At 39.8% G+C, this 20,547-nt stretch overlaps 1 protein-coding gene across 3 annotated transcripts in view; it reads left to right on the top strand.

Annotated features, from left to right (window-relative positions):
- Fzd3 (frizzled class receptor 3) overlaps positions 1-17,883 on the top strand; it is a 73,262-nt gene extending 55,379 nt beyond the window's left edge. For 2 of the 3 annotated variants that reach the window (XM_052732918.1, XM_052732920.1), the window contains one exon: positions 6,008-17,883. In XM_052732918.1, coding sequence (XP_052588878.1) covers positions 6,008-6,221 — 214 coding nt within the window. In that variant the 3' untranslated portion in view covers positions 6,222-17,883. Of the gene's footprint in view, positions 1-2,368; positions 2,382-6,007 lie in introns of all 3 variants that reach the window. The other variant, XM_052732919.1, reaches the window with a different exon arrangement.
- The last annotated feature ends 2,664 nt before the right edge of the window (positions 17,884-20,547 follow it).

A 20,547-nucleotide genomic window follows, 5' to 3' on the forward strand; every position in this document is an offset into this window, starting at 1 on the left:
TAGTGTGTGTTGGGACTTCTAGGAGATGCAGCCATGCTGAGGATTTGGGTTTCTCTGACAGTGAGAAGCTATTGCAGGACTTTGAGTACTACAAAATAAAGTCTGACTTGAACTTTAAAACAACCTGAGAAAGGAGAATATAATGAAGCCATTGAATTGGGGTCTTAGTTTAAGATGCTGATAAGGAGATAGTGTATAGGCAGAGTTTCTCTGTGTCCTGGAAGCTGCTCCCAAATAACCACACAGAAACTTACTATTAATTATAAATGCCGGCCAATAGCTCAGGCTTGTTACTAGCAAACTCTTACATTTTAAATTAAGCCATATTTCTTATTTATACTCTGCCATGTGGTTTGGTACCTTTTCTCAGCATAGCAAGTTCATCTTCTCTCCACATCTCAAAATTCTGAGATGCCTCCCCTTCCTCTTCGCACTCTCTCTTTTTTTTTTTGAATATGCTTTATCTATGAACTCTTAGTGATGATTGTAGATATATCCAACCATCTTATTAAATAAGAAACACAGAGCCGATTCAGAGAAGAAAGCCAAGAGGTCAGAACTAAGAGCCTTACCCTTCCTGCTTCAGCCAAGAGAGCTCTCCAAAAAGGAGCTACTTCCTGTGTGTTTGTCTTTATAGCCTTTCTGTTCTGCCTTCTCATTGGTTGTAAACCCAAACACATGACTGCCTCGTCACTGCCTATCTGTAGAGACTTCCAGGTCTTCTATGGTTGGTATTGAGATTAAAGGCGTGTGTCTCCACTGCTGGCTGTATCCTTGAACACACAGAGATCTACCTAGCTCTGTCTACCAAGTGCTGAGATTAAAGGCGTGCGCCACCACCGCCACGCTCTTGCTATGGCTCTAATAGCTCTGACCTCCAGGCAACTTTATTTATTAACATACAATTAAAATCACATTTCAGTACAAGTAAAATACCACCATAGATGATATTTGACATCCTAGTCTCATCCTTTTCAGTGGTGAATAGACATTATTATAGTATTATGTTTGTATATGGCATTCTGTGCATAAATATATAGAAAAGAAAGGTTTTTAATTTCTATATTCTAGGAGCATAGAGCCTTATAGAAAAGGTACAATACATACATATGAAGCAAAATGATGTGGGTGGAGTCTGTTGAAAGCATCCTGTAGCTGGGTGAGTGAATATACACATAGGACTCTCTTCCATACCCAGAACTGTAGGGCAGATGTGAAAAGTTTCAAGACTACATTGAAACTAAAAGTCTGAACAAGGATTTCCGTAATCCAAAAGCCATCTCATGAAGACTTCCTTCTGCTTCAGTCAGGCTTCAACTGCACATTAGTGCTGTCTTCAAGCCATCTTATTATCTCAAGGTATCCTGGCCATGGGTCACAGATTCCCAGAACTCACTTTGATTCACCACTTGGATAATTATTGATCTCCATACTACATACACCTACATGTAAACATTACTTCAAAGAGTAAGTAATTGGTAGTTAGATGAGAGGACAGCCAGAAAAGAAAGTAGGTAGAAGTTTAGGAACAAGTGACCAGTCACATAAGTGACCTGGCAAAGGAAAGTAGTGGAGTGAATAATAACGCACTACTGGAACTGCAGTTGATTTAATTATTTAGATGAATGCTAGCAAAAATGGTAGTTAAAAATATAGTAAAGAGAATCAAAACGTAAATCATCGCTTTTTCACCAACTCTGGAGTGCCCTTACTATATTTTTAACAGCAAAGTGACCATCCTAATATTTTGTCTAAACATATATTAAAACTACATTTTATATGCAGTGCTATATAAATTATGTATTTTCATATTGTATGGTATATAATCACATTGGTTTAAATGGCTTTTGAAAGGTACAGAAATTTGACAATTCCTACATATACAATTTATATTAAACACTGTAATTAAATTTGTTTTCTTTATAGTGAGTTCCTATTTGTTTATAGACAGAATATTTATATTTTAGAATTCTGTGATAGTCATGTTTCTCAGATGTAATTATACAATGTAATTTTTCCTCTGAAAATGTATCCTTTGGAGGTGGGGACAGGAGTTCAGTCCCAACAGCACACATAAAAATGTCAGGCACAGATGGCACGTGCTTGTCATCCCAACACTAGGGAAGGACTCCATTTGTGTGTATATCTGTGTGTATGTGGGGCAGACGAGGGCGTCACATCTGGAGCTGGAGTTGCAGGCAGTTATGAGCTGCCTGGTGTGAGTGCTGGGAACTGAGCTCTAGTCCTCTGGAAGCCCCCTTTATATACTTTAAATGACTTGAGTGTTCTCTGCTCTTCTCCCTTCCACCCTTTGCCCTCTTTTCTTCTCTTCCCTTCTCTCTTCCCTTCCCATTCCTGCTTAAACCAGGGCCTTGCACATGGTAAGCAAGTACTTTACTATTAAATTTCTTTTCCCAGCCCTTTGTAGTGTGTGTGTGGTGTGTGTACTTGTTTGTGCATGTGTATGTATGTATATGTTTGTATACAGTGTGTCAGCATTGGATGTCCTTCTTCTTCTTGAGATTCTGGAGCTCACTGACTTGGTTAGTCTAGCTGCCGGTGAGCTCCAGGAACCTGGATGTCTCTTCCTCCCCAGCAGTAGGGACAGGTGTGCACAGCCATGCCAGCTTTTAGGAGGTTTCTGCATGTGAACTCAGGTCCTCCTGCTTGCACAGCAGACTCTTTACCTACTGAGCCATTTCCCCAGCCTCCTTGTCCTTTTTTTTTGGAGATGGCATCTTGCTACATTGCCCAGGCATGACTCAAACTTGCCAATCCTCCTGCCTCAATCCCCCAAGTAGGATTACAGATATGCACCACCACACAGGACTTGGTTTGTTTGTTTGTTAATTTTTGAAATTACTTTTCCATCATTACTAAAACATTTGCTTTCTTTATTTGCCCTGTTTATTTGAAATTGATACTTAGGAAGCCATTGAAAGGTAAAAGCTGGCAAGTCATACTTGGAAATTAGGGAGTCTATTTAGTTTGAAGAACAATAATCATTATGCAAAGTAATAATTTTAAAATAGATTCTAACAAGCCCATTGTAACGTATTTGCATTTGCAAGCATTCCAATTATTTTACTAAAACATGCAGTAAAAATGTAAATGTCTCTAGGTTCTAAATGTAAATTTAAGTGTTTGGAAACAGGGTAGGGTTTCTTATAGCCCAGACTGGCTTTGAAATTTACTGTGTAGCCAAAGCTGGGTCGATCTTCTTCCCTTCACCTTCCAGTCTCTGGGGTTACAGACATGTGCACCATGCCTGGCTGAAGTGTTTCATCATTAATAGGAGAAAATTTAAGAACATTTACATACACATCTGTCCTGGTTAGTTTTACGTCATCTTGACACAAGCTAGAGACATTTGGGAAGAGAGACTCTCAGTAGAGAAAATACCTCCCTCCATAAGATTGGACTACAGGCAAGCCTGTCAGGCATTTTCTTGATTAGTAATTGACAGGGGAAGGCCTAGTCCACTTTTGGTGATACCAGCCTGGGCAGGTAGGTGTTGTATAAGAAAGCAGGCTGAGCAAAGCATGAGGAATAAACCAGTAAGCAGTGTTCCTCCATGACCCCTGCACCAGTCAGTCCCCAACTCTCGGTTCCTGCTTTGAGGTTCTGCCCTGAGTTCTCTGGATGATGAACTAACTACAAACTGTAAGCTGAAGTAACTCCCTGACCATGGTGTTTTATCACAGCAATAGAAATCCTCGATAGCATCTTTATTATTTTTTTCTTTATTTAAATTTGAAACAAAGATAGGGTTGGTTTTTTTTTTTTTTTTTTTTTTTTTTGAGGAGGGGGCTGTTTTGAAACAGGGTCTCACTATGCTGGCCTTGAACTTGTAGAGATCTGCCTGTCTCTGCCTCCTCTTTGAGTGATGGAACTAAAGGTGTGTGTGTGCCATTGTGCCTGGTCCCTGATACAGGTTTTTAAAAGACTATTTTTCAAAGGACTTCTCAATTTTAAACTATAATTGAATGAAAAAGTCCATTGACAAGCACTGCTATAAAACTAGATAGCTACCTCAGTAGTGTTCATGAACCTTTCAGATCTTTTAATTTTACAAATGATTGACCTTAAATCATGGTATTTTTTTATAGTTATGATAGGTAGGTGAGTGATTTTTAAAACAGTAGCTCTTCAGCTGCTTATAATGATTTATTTTGATAACTGTTAGGTTGGCATGGTGGTGCTTACCTTTAAGCCTAGCTCTTGGGAAGCTTAGGTGAGAAGATTTCTGTAAATTCAAGGCCAGCCTAGTCTACATAGTGAGGTCTGGAACAGCCAGGACTACTTAGAGACCTTGCCTCAAAAAGAAAGAAAGAAAAGGGGGTGGAATGAGACTGGGGTCACTGCTCCATGGAAGGCCCCTTGCCCAGTATGCCCAAAGCCTTACTTTAATCCCCAGTACTACAAGCAAACAGACAAAACCCAAAATAGTTTGCAATGTTCTGAGATGGTTTTTTTCTTTCCTATGCAGTGCTGGGGATGAAACCTGTGAACTTTTATCTAGGCCAGCGCTGTACAACTGTGCTGCATCTATCTCTTGCCCTTGGCATTTGAGACAGGATCTCACCATGTTGCTCAGGCTGGCCTTGAGCTCTCAATTCTCTTGTCTCCTCATCCTGAGTGCTGGGATTATAGGCCTAACAGACATTCCTGGCCCTGTTTACTTTCAGAAACATTATATTTAGGCAGGGCTTATAGTCCAGGGCCTCTTATGCCCCACGCTATAAAAACAAACAAAAGCAACATGTTCATTAAAGTCATCAAGTATGTATACTCAGTTCTCTTTGAATTTTATTATCCTAAATTATGTTTTCCAAAAGAGTATGTGAGTATATGAACAAAAAGTATTTTAGAAAAGGCCTTTGGTGGCCCACACCTTTAATCCCAGCACTCAGGAGGCAGAGGCAGGTGGATCTCTGTGAGTTCAAGGCCAGTCTGGTCTACAGAGTTCCAGGACAGTCAGGGCTACACAGAGAAACCTGTCTTGAACCCCCACCCCCTAAAAAAGATATGAAATATGGTACTTATCCTGAAAGAACTCAACTGTTTAGCCAGAAAGATTGATAAATACCGTATGAGCTCTATAAATGGACCAATAAAAAGTCTAATTGGTTTTCATGACCTTGACTGGCCTAGAGCTAATAACTTCTCATCCCAGTGGCTGAGGTTAGTTTTTTCATTGTCATTGTTTTTTGTATTTTTATATTCTTGCCTCTGATGTGGTTCGTTAAGTCGGGGTTGTGACAAAAGAAAATGTGATCAGCCCACAGTTGCATTTCTGGGTAGGAAAACCAGCTGTGTGCAGAGCCCAGCTAGGGGACAAGGATTTGCTGATGAGAGAACTGGTTATAGGGTGTCAGCATGCAACTTCCAAGTAGATATGATTTCTACAAATTATCATCTTCACAGCTTTAAACCCTGAGGGAAAGAAGGAAGATCATATACAGATGACTGATCAGCTGGTAACTAGTCCGTCTAGATGCTATGGGCACAGATGCCACCAATGTTAGCAGCTCATTCCCTGGTGCTTAAGTCTTCATTTCTCCTCCAATTCGTTCATTCCCTCTTCCAACCCTTGTCTTTTAGTGAAATTGGAGTCTGCATACTGTTGACTATACCTAGAAGTACAGTCTGAGGGCTGTGCCTCGTTCCCTTTCTTCATCTCTCTGAGCCCCCTGTATTTGATACATATTTGAGTAAGAAAATGATCTGTATTTAACATAGTTCCAAATGGGTCAGGCTTACCTATTTACTGTTTGCCCTTTTGCAGGGAATAGGGCCTTCATCCTGACCTACATGGATTCTCTCTGTTAGCCATGTCAGATAATTCTACAGCATAATGAAATTACTCTAAATAATCACGTCACTTACTGCCTTCTCACTGTTGATTTACCGAGCACTTCAATTACTAAGGCATTTTAATGAAAATTATTAGCATTACTTTCTGGTGTGTTCAGCTACTCACTTTAAAATCCACTCTACTGTGCAGGTACACTCCCTGCAGTTACCGAGGAATGGAGGAGAGACTACCTCACGGCAGCATGTCACGCCTGACGGATCACTCCAGGCACAGTAGTTCTCATCGGCTCAATGAGCAGTCACGACACAGCAGCATCCGAGACCTCAGTAACAACCCCATGACTCACATCACACACGGCACCAGCATGAACCGTGTTATCGAAGAGGACGGGACCAGTGCTTAGTCTCGTCTAAAGTGAAACTTGTGCTGTTGAAAGTGGGTTTTAGTCTTGGTCTTCGCATGGCTGGCTGCCGTAACTTGCTGTCATCCTGCTTTTAATCAGGCAGAGTGTGCCCACTGAGAAGGTAGATCTTTGCTTTTTATATCACATCAAACTTGGCGTGTAAACACATCCCAAACACTAAGAATCATGTCATCACAAAAATAATTCTTTCTAGGTTGTGAAGAGATGATTGTCTGGTAAGCATTTTTATAATCCCACTTATTTTATATTTAGAAAAATCCTATATGTGTGGTGACTGCTTTGTAGTGAACTTTCATATAATATGAACTAGTGGTGAAATGACATTCTGGTAGCTCTGTTAATAAAACAAAGTTTCAGAATTAAAGAAAATTTCTATGCAAGGCTTATTTCTCAGATGAATACTAGGACTTTGTAGGTTTATTTCCACTGAGTGAAAAAAAGGAACTGTTTTTAAACTGTAGAAGACTGTGATAAGCCAGCAAGGGTATTAGCTAATAGGATCAAAGTGCCAGAAAAGTCCAGTTGGCCTGTGGGAGGTACTCTCGAAGTCCATAGTCTTCCCCACAGATATTCAGGATGTTGATGAATTAGCATTGGAGTAAAGGCAGAGATGAGCATTTCCCCTGCAGTTGTATTGTTTTTTACTTTTGTAAATATTACTTTTATGGGCTATGTTTTTATAATATCCATATGCATGATAGAAAAAATTTAATTTGTGGCCATCTTTTCTCCTAGGTAATTGTATTGATTCATAGACAACTTCATGTTCAGATATGTTCTGTGGAGGCATGCAGTAAGATAAGCATCACACATTATAAGGGTTTTTAAGTGGTAAACAAATTACAAAATGGCAAAATATTTTCTCTGTATTCGTTGTTGTATTTTTCTACAGTGAGATGTGACCTTGCCAAAGCCATCAGACATTGATATCCAGGCCCTCCTATAGTGAGCTGATTGTCTGCACTCGAACTCCCCCGTAGCCAGTTGGCTACTGCTTGTGCCCCACATTCCTAATTTCAGTTTCTGAATCATTGTTTACATCTGAAATATATAATCTAAGTCCAAAGTGGTGATTCATTTGGGTTCTTGAAAACCATTGTAGCTAAGTGGAGCATGGTTACTCTTTCTGTGAATACCTTTAATCTAAAAAATACCAAGTGAAAAACACTTGACATTTTATCTTATAAAGCTTAAATGATTTAGAATATGAACTGTGAACTTTATTGGGTATGAAACTGATCAGAAAGAAAAATTCTGGAAAATGCTAATGTGTTTATTCAGAAAACACAGTGATCCCCAGCCCTGATTTCAGGTAACACTCACTCTGGGAGCTCTTGTTAGCCAACATCTTTCTCTCAGGTGAGAGTTGATGCTTTAAAAACAAACAGAAGCTTTCCAGGTGATTTATTAGCTAGCCAGACTTGAAGCCCATTCTTTTAACCTCGCTTTCTCCTAATGATGGGCTGATGGTATCACTTTTGATCATGGGAAGATCTAGCCAGACTCAGTGATACACTTTACATTGTTACCTAATATATTGTTGTTTCCTACTTTTTTATCCATTATAAAATGCAGAATTCTCAATTCTCATCTCTGGAGAGTCTTACTCAGTAAGTCAGTAGAATTTTACAGACCTGTGTTTCTAAAAACACAGAAGATACTTAGCAGGCTATCCAAGAATCACACTCAGAAAAAATTATTCTAGACTCTGGAGAGGGAAGCCTGGCTTTGCCATATGCTAGTTTTCAACTTTGAACAAGTCAGCCTCCTTGAGCCTAGCTCCCCTTGTTTGAAAATGAAGATTGAAGATGAATATCTACTCTACCTACCTCACAAAGTTGTCAAATTAAGATCAAATGAAAACAACCACATGGAAGCTCTTGGAAACTGTGAAGCATTCTGAAATAGAGAGACTAGGATTCTTGAGGACTTAGGAGCTTTATTAGAGGTCTCCTGTAGTACATTTCTTGACACATGCTTATTCCTGTGTACGCTTCTTTCACCCTTTAAAATTAAGAGCTCCTACCTGACAGAAGAGCCAGTTTTCTGGTAGTCATGATTTATTTGTGTCATGTTGCTTCTTTAAAGTATGTACCAGTAGAGATTACCCATTCTTCCTAAGACACAGTTGAGCATTTAGCCCCAAATGTTTTCTCTTCCTCTGTCCTCCTATCTTTCTCCTTGGAACTGGAGTTACCACTCAGAGAGGCCTGAAGTCCCTTATAACTGGCAGTTAGTAAACCCTTCCTTACGCCTTACAAGGCACAACTGATAACTTGTCTATAAATAAACCAGTAACTCAGGAAGCTTCTGTTTGAGAAGCTCCGTAGAACAGCATGGGCAAACCCAAACAAACATCCACAAACAATCATAGGAAGTTAAGATAGAAATACCAGTTTCAGCTCAAAGATGTCGTCTGTTACCATCTGCATTACTACCAATTGCCAAGTGTTCATTGGTTGTCTTTTAAAGTGGGCCAAGTGCAGACAGTGAAGTGAGCGTTGCCATGAAAGTCTCACCTTGGTGCTTCCAGATTCTGTGCGTGCACTTGCACCGCCTCCAAGCTGGTGGTGAGGTGCACGTGAATGTTGTTGGCCTGCAGTCACCTTCAACAGGTGCCGTCATTCACTTGTTCTGCACAGACTGCATAATGTTGTTTGTTTCAAGTAGCACTGTTCAGTTTGGGCCGTGTTCTGTAGCATACTAGTGCTATAGGTTAAGAATTTTTCTTCCTTTTCTTCCTTTCTTTCTTTCTCTTTCTTTCTTTCTTTCTTTCTTTCTTTCTTTCTTTCTTTCTTTCTTTCTTTCTTTCTTCCTTCCTTCCTTCCTTCCTTCCTTCCTTCCTTCCTTCCTTCCTTCCTTCCTTCCTTCCTTCCTTTCTTTGAAGAACTATAGCAGAACAGTGATTTCAAATCTTTTTTTTTAAAGATTTATTTATTTATTATGTATACAGAAGAGGGCACCAGATCTCATTACAGATGGTTGTGAGTCACCATGTGGTTGCTGGGAATTGAACTCAGGACCTCTGGAAGAGCAGTCGGTGCTCTTAACCTCTGAGCCATCTCTCCAGCCCTGATTTCAAATCTTAACCTGCTTAAATTGACTTAACAAGTCTGGACAGTTTTCTCACTGAGTAACTTTAATTTCTGTTGTGATTGGCATATGTTAATACTTAGTGTTTTCTTTGTTCAGTTGACACCCAAGAAAATGATAGTTCCCCCTAAAGTATTAATATATTATCAAAAGGGTTTTGAAAAGTACTTTGATTTTAGCAATATTGTTCTATTCATAATTAGGCAAGAGATCCAAGGCAATAGTCAGCTCAAAACAGTAATTTGTTTCAGAGACAGTTGGTGAATAATGATTAGCACAGGGCTTAGTGTAGCATAGCTTTTCAGTAAAATGTTTAATGAACAACTGACTACATAGCCCTCAACTTAGACCCTGAGAATTGTTTATGTATATGTTTGTGATTACGTTTTTTTAAATCTGTGTAAAGTAGGAATTTTTTATTTCACATAAAAACACGGGGGACAGAAGTTTTCTAGAACCTAGCTTTAAAAATAAACTCATGATTCTTTTAAACTTCTTTTATGCCTTTTTGTGGCCAATTAAAATGCAAAAAGCCTGGGCTTGGAGAAATGGTTCATTGGTTAAGTGTGCTTGCTGCTCTTCCAAAGGACCCAAGATCAGTTCCTAGTACCCTTGCTGCATGTAACTCCAGCTCCAGGGGATCTGAGGCTTTCCTCTGGCCTCCTCTGACACCAGTGCACTGTAGCAGATGCACATGTACACATAAATTCAAAATAAAGTAAATTTTTCTCCAAGACAGAGTTTCTCTGTATATCCCTGACTTGAGTATCTGAAGCTCTCTTTGTAGACCAGGCTGGCCTCGAACTCACAGAGATCCGCCTGCCTCTGCCTCCCGAGTGCTGGGATTAAAAGTGTGTACCACAGGCCGGGCAGTGGTGGCGCACGCCTTTAATCCCAGCACTCAGGAGGCACAGCCAGGCAGATCTCTGTGAGTTCGAGGCCAGCCTGGGCTACCAAGTGAGTCCAGGAAAGGCGCAAAGCTACACAGAGAAACCCTGTCTCGAAAAACCAAAAAAAAAAAAAAGTGTGTACCACCACTGCCCATCTTAAAGTAATTTTTTTTAAATATGAAAAACATTTATTTAACTCAACTATATAGCCTAAAGTCTATATACCTTTACATAAATTTGATTATTTATGGAAATGCATTGGCATTTGTGCATCTCTTCATAATTTTTCTTCTTTTTCATTTTTTTGTTGTTCAAGTCATGTCAGTACTGGGAAAAGCTTAGGAAAACCAGACGTCCCTCACTGGTCCACCAGACTATAATTGCTTCCTCTAATTCTAACCCTGTTTATCTTTATTTAATAACTAAACTGGTACAGGATAATACTTTTCTTTCGATATCCAAATCTTCTGGGAAAAGACAATGTTAAAAGTCTGCGTAGAGCCAACCATCTTAATAGACAGGGCTGTTTGGTTGGCCTACAAAAAACAGTGTATGTCAATGTGTTTATTCCTGTGTTCTCTAAGTAGAAAATCTGGATATGAAGTTGTTTTTTTTTTTAGTTTTTCACTAATATTTTGGTCAAAGACCAAGCCAGTACAAAATCCATTAAGTTCAATCTATTTAAATGTATTGAAGGATACTTATCTTTGGCTTTTATTTAAATAGCCACCTAGAAACCTATCTTGTCCTTTTCATGGATATTTTTGTTGGTATGGTAGAATTGTTCATAATTTATGCTAGTTTTATTAACCACTACATCATTTTCCCTTGGTTAAAAAAGTTTTTTGCTTTTTAATAATTCAAAAGTTTAAAATTTGCCAGGTGTGGTGGCGTACACATTTAATCTCAGCACTTGGGAGTAGATGCAGGAGGAGCTCTGTGAGGTTCAGACCAGCCTGGTCTACATAGTGAGCTCTAGGGCATAGAGGGCTGCATAGGAAGACCTTGTTTAAAAGATAAATTAATGAATTAATTAAGGTTCTGTGTTCTGTTAGTCTGCTCATTACCACTCACTATTGAATTAGTATTTTTAAGGTCTTTTTTTCAAGCTTGTTATATTTCCTGAAGCAGATAAATATCTAAGCAAGCTTGCTCGTATTTGTAAATTGCAGATGTTTCTTTGTTTTATGCTAACTGGCTTTTCAAAATTTAGAACTCAGTGGTTTTGTTTTGGCCAGGTTTTATTTAATAACTAGTAAGAATGCATTGTTATTTTAAAATATCCTAGGATTTTGAGTCAGGAAAGCTGATATCTAGTCTTGCCTCCCTTTTCAATGAGCTGTGTAACTTCAGACCGAGCATTTTTGTTTGCAGTTGAAGGGAATGTAGGGGTTAGATTAGGAGTCTCATATTCCCCTGAACTCTCACTTGCTTCTCCCTTGACCATTTGATAGTCACTGCTGTGAGCTCACTTGCGTTCTCTTCCCATAAACTATGTGTACTTAATCAGCTTACACAGCTAAGGCACCTTGAACTTAAGGTGGATGTCATGAGAGGCATTTGTAGTTCTGTTTGGTTCTGTTGCTGCAGTGCGAGGGCTTAGACTCCTGGACCCCCAATGCTAGAAAAGCGTTCTGCCTCTGAGCTCCATTTCCAACCCCATTCATGTGCTGATCTCCAAGTCGTAGGTCTATATCCCAGGCTGGCTCTGAACTTGTAGTTCTCCTACCTCTGCCAGCCAAGTGCTGGGATGTCAGCTGTGCCACCACACCCCAGCTGAAGTGATTTTTAAAAGAGGGAAATTGTGTTACATATAATAAAAGTGAAAGAAGTTACAAATGCCAGACATGGATTTATTAATGAAAAAAACCCTCCTTAAACATCAGCATAAGCATATTAAGTTGATAAACATAAAAGAAATGACATAGTTTGTGGTCTTTGTTCTCTTAGTTATGAATATTGGTATTTAGTTAAGACCTCTTTCCAGATGCATTCTGTAGTTCTGTAGTGTAGTTCATTGAGAGAGCTCCTCCCCAATGCGTTCAAAATAAAATGAGTGAACAGATCAGTTACAGCACTGGCTCCTTTGCTAATTAAAAGACTGTCAGGTTTAACCAACATTCAGATGACTATAAAAATCTAGTATTATTTTTGTTGTTTGTTTTGTTTTTTAAGGCAGGATTTCTCCGTGTAGCCCTAGATGTCCTGGAACTTTCTCTCTCTCTTTGTAGACCAGGCTGGTCTCGAACTCAGAGTCCCACCTGCCTCTGCCTCCTGAGTACTGGGATTAAAGGTGTATACCACCACCACTCAACTTGATTATAAAATCTAAAAGAACATAGAGAAATCGAATAGAATTTTTCCCTGTAGTCATTACTTTTTAACTGCCTCCTCACATTCATTGAATAAGTGTAGCTGTCAGGTTGCCACAGAAAAGTGATGGCCTGATTTAAAGTACTAACAGGGTTGGGATTTAGCTCAGCAATAGACAGGACCCTGGGTTCATTGCCAGCCTTGAAAACACAACTCACAAAATATTGTTAGAGATAATCGTGATTTGTTATTGTTAATTTGTCCTGGCTTGGCAGAAAATATTACCATAAAGATTCCTTAATTATTTCTAATAGGGCCAGTGAGATGACTCAGCAGGTACAAGCACTTGCTGCCAAGCCTGACGTTGAGTTCCATCTGAGATCCATATGGTGGAAAGAGGGAACAGACGCCCACAATTTGTCCTCTGACCTCTACATGTGAGCTGTAGTGTACATGTGTGTGTAGAGTGTAGGTACATGTGTGTGTGTGTGTGTGTGTGTGTGTATGTGTGTGTGTGTGTAGACATGAACACACATACACGCTATCAATAAATATAACAAAAATTTTAAGTATTATTTAATAAAACATAGAGATTCCAGTAGCTCCATCCTGTCAACATCTTGTCAATTAGTGATGCTTTCCAAGAACTGGATCAAGGAAATTCCAGGGACTTTTTTTTAGTTCTATTTTATGTGTGTGGATGTTTTGCCTGCATCTGTGTTTGTGCACTACTTGGATGCCTGGTACTCAAGGATCCAGAAGAGGGTCCCCAGATCTCTGAAAGTGGAGTTACGGAGGGTTGTGAACCACTCTGGGGAATCTTACCCCAGTCCTCTGAAAGATCAACCTGTGCTCCTGACCACTGAGCCATCCCTCCAACCCACCTATTTACTTTTAAAGATTGTTTTTCTTTGCTCTGACTGCCCGTATCAGTTCATATAATGTCTTGAATGCTTTGTACTGTAGATTTGCCGTGTACAGTTGGGCTTGAAGTCTGGTGAGTACCTAACATTAGAAAGTAGGTCTAGGTTGGCGTACTGGTTTCTAGTTTCTTTTCTTTTCTTTCCTAACTATGTCAACTTTGTAGCCCCCCACCTCCCACCCCATTTTGGTTCTGGTGAACAAGAAAGGCCTCTCTTGGGCTGGAGAGATGGCTCAGAGGTTAAGAGCACTGGCTGCTCTTCCAGAGGTCCTGAGTTCAATTCCCAGCAACCACATGGTGGCTCACAACCACCTGTAATGAGATCTGGTGCCCTCTTCTGGCCTGCAGTCATACATGCTGTATACATAATAAATAAATCTTTTTGTTGTTGTTGTTTTTTTGTTTTTCGAGACAGGGTTTCTCTGTGTAGCTTTGTGCCTTTCCTGGGACTCACTTGGTAGCCCAGGCTGGCCTTGAACTCACAGAGATCCGCCTGGCTCTGCCTCCCGAGTGCTGGGATTAAAGGCGTGCGCCACCACCGCCCGGCTATAAATAAATCTTTAAAAAAATTTAAAAAAAAGAAATGAAAAGAAAGGCCTCTCATATGCTAGGCAGTCATCTACCACTGAGCTATATTCATCCTCAGCTTCTGGTAGGATTTCCTTAGCCATACTTGATTCCTTGTCTTAGGTCTTTCACTGACTTCCAGTAATTAAATTAGATGCTCAGCCTCTCACTCAGAGATTCCTGTATGGCCATATGGTGCATAATGACAATTTAGTTATTTTTAGTTAAGAACCACAAGGCAGCCCAAGGCAGGAGGATCACAAGTTTAAGACCTGTTTTAGACCTCCTGCCCTACAGCAGTGGTCCCTAGGGTCATATCACTTAGTAACAAAATAGGCATGTGATTTGGTGAGTGCATGCTTCGATGCTGCAGAGTGACCCAGTTGCCTAGCAACACATTTCTCAAATGTATCCTGCCATTAACCATGACTGTTATAATTTTTAAATTGTCTCTAAAAACAACACATTTATTTTCAGTTTTCCTTCTCTCCAAGTCCTTGTTGTTGCACACAGTGAATCTGAAGTCCAGTTTTAGTGAATATGTGGAGGATTGATAATGAGAAGGAAGATATGTAAGAAAAACCAAGTGGCCCTAGAGTGATTTAGAGTTATCCATCTTAGATTTTTCTGATTGCTTAGCTGTTCCTTCCACCCTCAGTTTTGGAAAGCTGGCAAATAGCTTCCCTCAGCCCTGTCTCAGATCATTTCCCAGAACTAATCCTGTCAGCAGAAACATTGAATATGAAATCTTTTTTTTTGTAAGAGAACATCAACACGGTTTTTACATTGAGCTGAGATGAATATGCCTTAAAAATAATGTAAATGTGAAATTGTTTAAATAATAAAAAGGACTCTCTAGTGTGAAGTGTTTGTCTAAGCTCAGTGTGGTAACACAACCTGGAGTCCCAGTCTTTGAGAGGCTAAGATAGAAGGGTTATAAATTTAAGGCCATCCTGTGCTGCGTGATAAAATCTAGGCCAACGGGAGCTACATAGTAAGACTGTGTCTCAAAAGCCAAGTAGAGAGGAGAAAGGTGTTCAGCATCTGGAAATTCTCTTGTCAGTGAGTATCATTTCTTGTATATCTTAGCCATGAATTGGAATAAATCTGAATTCTTTATCGTTTCTCTTTTTATAGTATTCCACCTTCCCCAAACTATCCAGCTTCTCATGTTTTATGTTTGTTTTATTATTTCCACTAGAACGAGGGCATTGTCTGCTACTAGGGCCTTGCATATACTAGGCAAGTCCTCTGACTCAGTTTGGTCTTTTGTATCAAGTATCAAGGCCTTGAACTTGCCATGTAGTCCAGGCTAGCCTAAAGCTTGCAGTCCTCCTGCCTGGGTCTCCTGAGTGCCAAGATTGCAGGCATGAACTACCCATCGTGTAAGACTTTTCACGTGCTTAACTTTTATTTTTATTTTTCCCTTCCTCCCTCTCTCCCTTCCTTCATTTTTGATGTATCTGACTGTGTGTTGCAAATGATTGAACTGGGCCTTTCATACACTATCCAAGCCTTCTGCCACTGAACTGTATCTCTAGTTTTACCAACTTTTAATACCAACTTCAATACCAACTTTTCTGCTTTTATTTCCAACTTCTGGATTTTGTTTTTGAGTTTTATTTTCTCACTGAAGTGTGAAATTTTGTTTCATTAATTTAAAGATACCATTGTCACCAAACTTTCTCCCCTCCTCATCTTCCAAAGAAAAGTTCATCACATTCGCTCATTTTGTTTGTAGGAACTATTATAAAATCTAATTCTTTTTTTTTCCCCCGAGACAGGGTTTCTCTGTGTAGTTTTGGGAAAAATCTAATTCTTAAAAATTAAAATTTTAAATTAAGAAATTATTGTTCTCAAGCCCAGCATGTTGGTACATGTCTATAATCCCAGCATTTAGGAAGCTAATTAAGGCCAGAGGATGGCAAGGAGTTCACGGCAAGCCTGAGCCACATGACAAGACCCTGTCTCCAAAACAGGGCGAGACTTTGTGAAATTTTAATCTGATGGTCAGTTTGGAGGATTGCTAAGAGGAAGAGTTATCTGTGGTTAGCGGTTCTTTCGTTTTCTGTGGTACGGAATCTCTAGACCCCATATTTGTTTCATGAGCTGGCTCTTACTCTCTTGTCTCAGCAGACAGCCCTTGTTGATGAGGGATTTCCTGACAGCCGTCCGTCTAAGGTCCTTGCTGTCTGAATAGTTGGAAAGTATTCTTCTAAACGTGAAGTTACTGGCTTGGGGGTGAAAAAATAACCACATGTTAGCAATTTCGTGATGTATATTAAAGGAACAACCAAACAACAAGGTATTTAAAGAGACAGGTTCTTTTCATCCCTACCCTTGCGGGCTGTCACAGTAGGAGACTGTATAAGTTCTTAGGTCGTCTCAAGAGCTGCAGCTTTGTCTTGTTGTTGAATTCATGTTCTTAAAGATATTTTATCAATTTGAAGCAAATGCCTTGGAGAATGTTTAAGTTACATAAACTTCACTAGGTCTCTGTTTGGTTTTCAAGCTTTTCTAAGCTGACATACTGTCATAATGTCAAAGGAATAATCAATAAATACCATTTGGAGGCAGAATAATCCCCCAGAGTGATATGTACTCTATTTTTGCTAACTACTAAGTTTTATGCCCCTGATAGACACTCTGAAATAATGAATACCATGCTATACAGTCAATACATTTTCCATAAGCTCTCATTTAAATATTTTCTTTATACTTACATTTCTGGTTATAAGAACAAAAGTATATGAATATAAACACACATGCAAGAATTTGAAACTCTCACACAGGAAATCCCTAATTTTATGATCCAAAAGGTACAAAATTAGGTTGTTCCAAACTCAGACTGAATTGCCCCATATCGTTGTGAATAATTAAGATTTCTGGTAGAAATTGTTGTTCAGTACCCACCATACTCTAGAGTTGCCTGGGTGCCTTATGGTGCATTCTTATGCTAGAGAAAGGTACTTTGATTTCAGTAGAGACTTGGTACACTTCTGTCCAGATGATCCACTCAGGTGATGCCCTGGGTGAGCCCCACTCTATCTGACCTGTCCCCAAATACACAGCCTGAAATCTTTCTACTTCTCTCCTAGTCCCAGCTGTTCCAATCAACATGTCTAAAGTATGACCCACTTCAAGTGTCAGGAATAAGGAAACTTAGACAATTCATACTAAATTATTAGTGAGTATAATCTTACTGCTTCAAGAGAAATCTGCATTAACAACACACATCAACTTGGGCAGCTCTGCTCAATGATGAGAAATTTACAGATGAACACTGTCCATGCCTGCTCAAAAAAAGACTTTCCCTATTTTCTGTTAGCAGTTTTCCAAGGGATATGAAGGCAGGAAAAATACTCCTTTTTCATTATTCCCAAGCTTATTTTTAAATAACTGGTACTTAGCAATTTAGTTTTTAAAATGGTATTCTGAATTAAATTGCTGAGGTGATTCTAAATTCTAAAACTAATCTTGTTTTATCACATAAACATCTAGTTAGAAAGTGTTTGTGATGAAGACTTGTATCTTGTGGCATTAGTTCTTCATGTTTCTTCTCCATGCGTTGGCTGAAACTGTTGATGTCCAGATGAATGGACAGTCGCTGTTGTTGGGGTCTGTGTAGGGCGAGCACACCCAGTTAGAGCATGGACTGTACTTCACAGTAGCTGGATGTGCTTTGCACTCTACTGTTGTAGATTTATTTTGTTTACAGTAGACTGATGTCAGTTTTGTAAATGTTTTTCTTAGCACTTTAACTGTGAGTGTAAAAACTGATTTTAAATGTAGTGGCTGTATATTTTGGTTATAAACTGGAAATTTTTAATAAAACTAAATAATTTGTTCTCTTTTCTGTCATTAGTATATTATTGAATATAATTTCTTATGTCATTGTCCAGACTCAGTCTAACGGATTACACTACTTCTTTAAAAGTTAGGTTTCAGGGGGCTGGTGAGATGACTCAGCAGGTAAGAGCACTGGCTATTCTTCCAGAGGACCCAGGTTCAATTCCCAGCAACCACATGGAGCACACAACCATTTGTAACTCTAGTTTCAGAGGATCCAACCCTCTCTTCTGACCTCTGGGTACTAAGTATGCATATGGTACACAGGCATACATGCAGGCAGAACACCCATACACATACACTGAAATTTAACTTCAAAAAATAAGTTTCTTGGGCTGGGCAGTAGTGGCATACGCCTTTAATCCCAGCACTTGGGAGGCAGAGGCAGGTGGATCTCTGTGAGTTTGAGGCCAGCCTGGGCTACAGAGTGAGTTCCAGGAAAGGCTCCAAAGCTACACAGAGAAACCCTGTCTCAAAAAAACCAATCAATCAATCAATCAACCAATCAATCAATCAATAAACAAATAAGTTTCATATTTCATTTTTTACAGTATTTCTAATTACATAAGAAACATTAACCTGGGATTTAGAAATATATAAACACACATTATCTATTGGGAGAATCATCTGTGATAACCATTCAGTTCCGAATAAGTGGATTTAGGTATTTAGCAAACAGAAGAGAACAAGTAGTGAGCAGGGAGACATCCGTGTGGGAGCTTGCAGCATCCAGCAGACATGACAGGGGAGGTTTACAATTGAGAGAATTCCCAGCAGAACTGTCTGCCCACGGCAGCCCAGGAGTTCACTAATGCAGTTCATATTACACCATCCTCTATTATATTTTCTCTCCCATTTTTATCAGTATAGGCAAGATATGTATCTCTGCCCATTGTTGTATCTCTATTGCAATATAATAGGGGCTCAGTAAATACTGGCTGAAAAACATACCAACAGTTTTCTCAGAAGCAGGTAATTTCTTGTGTGAATCTGTTTTCAAACACAGGAAGGCAGACCAGGACTTAAGGTACCATTAGTGGTTAGAAGAGACCTTGGAAATCATAAGATCCAATCCCAGCACTCAGGAGGCAGAGGTGGGTAAATCTCTGTGAATTTGATGCCAGCCTGGTTGACATGGTTCCAGGCCACCTAAGGCTACATACACAGTACCAGTCTTGAAAAGAAATCACAAGGTCCGTACTCACTTCAGGAACACACACTAAAACTGAAATAATAAAGAGGTTATCATGGCTCCTGCCCAACGGTAACATGTAAATTCTATTTAAAAATGAAATCCTAAAGTTCAACTGCCTCCTGGTGCAAAAACTCCTCAAAATCTTCTACTAGCCTTAGACTGGAGATGCCAGTAGCCTACTGCTCTGCAAGGTCTTGGTGCTACCTTGTGATGAAAGACTTCCTGTAAGTTGAGTGTAAAATGTCCCTTTGCCGTTGGTTCTGTTTTAGAGCTACAGGATAATTCTTTCCTAGGCACTTCCTCCAATGTTTCTGCAAGCAAGACATGTCCTGTTCTCCCCGCAACATCCTATGAGGCTGTGGTTGTCTTTTTCCAAAATACCTCTAGTACGAAGGTCCACAGAATATCCACCCACCTCTGGTTTCATAAATCAGTGAAGGGCTGGACGCTGTCTTCTCTTCACTGTCCTTTTTAATTCTAAATTTACCTTGAAACTGTTTCCAACGATTGAAGGATCTAAGCATCCATGCCATGAACTCTGTAGGTACAGATGTTCATCAGTTGTTGAAACTCTGTATTTTCAACAGGCACCGAGTGACTCCCTGCTGTGCACCAGGCATGTGAACCAAGTACTCCTTAATATCCCATCAGTTCGCTTCTAAACAAAATACTTAAGATGGAAAAATAGACTAAATCATTATGTTTCCTGAATTGAAGGGCAAGTGGGAAGGCTTAGTTTTACTATGTGTTTTGTGTTGTTGGCTGGTTAACTTTGCCAATGCTGGTCACTAGTGGCTTGAGTGCTCCCGTGATGCATGTGCTAGAGCACACAAGTTTCTTCTTTCCAAAATGAAAGTACTGGGCTAAGCCAATGGCTTTTCACTGTGGGATCCTTTCATCAAATAATATAGTTTTTAAAATTCACTCAGGGTCTGGAGATATGGCTCCGAGGTTAAGAGCATGTGCCGTTCTTCCAGAGGCCCTGAGTTTAATTCCCAGTACCCACACCGGGCAGCTCACGGCCACTTATAACCCAAGCCCTCTCTCTTCCCACCCTCCCTCCCTCTCTCCAATAAATGTATTTAAAAATTGCTAAATCCAGCCGTTGGTGGTCGTACACATCTATTGGAGGCCAGCTGGGTGGCATAACATAGCAAGGCCCTATCTCCAAAAACACTGAATTGTTTGCACCTTGACTGTGATGGTACCCACTCAAACCTCTATGAGAACCCTACGTAGATACGTGTATATACATGAGAGAGTGATTCTATAAGGAAGAAGTCTGAGTAAGGCGGATTGTAGCTATCAGACCAGTTCCCTGGTTTTGATACTGTATTGTGTTTACAAGGAACTGTTGCCATTGGGAGAAACTGGGCGTAGGTATTGTGGGGGTCTGAATGAAAATGGCGCCATTAGGAGGTGTGGTCTTGCTGGAGGAGGAATGTCACTGGGGGTGGGCTTTGAGGTCTGAAATGC

The sequence above is a fragment of the Peromyscus californicus genome, unplaced genomic scaffold (genome assembly GCF_007827085.1).
Source record: "Peromyscus californicus insignis strain IS unplaced genomic scaffold, ASM782708v3 Scaffold_12__1_contigs__length_115047231, whole genome shotgun sequence".
NCBI classification, from domain to species: Eukaryota; Metazoa; Chordata; class Mammalia; order Rodentia; family Cricetidae; genus Peromyscus; species Peromyscus californicus.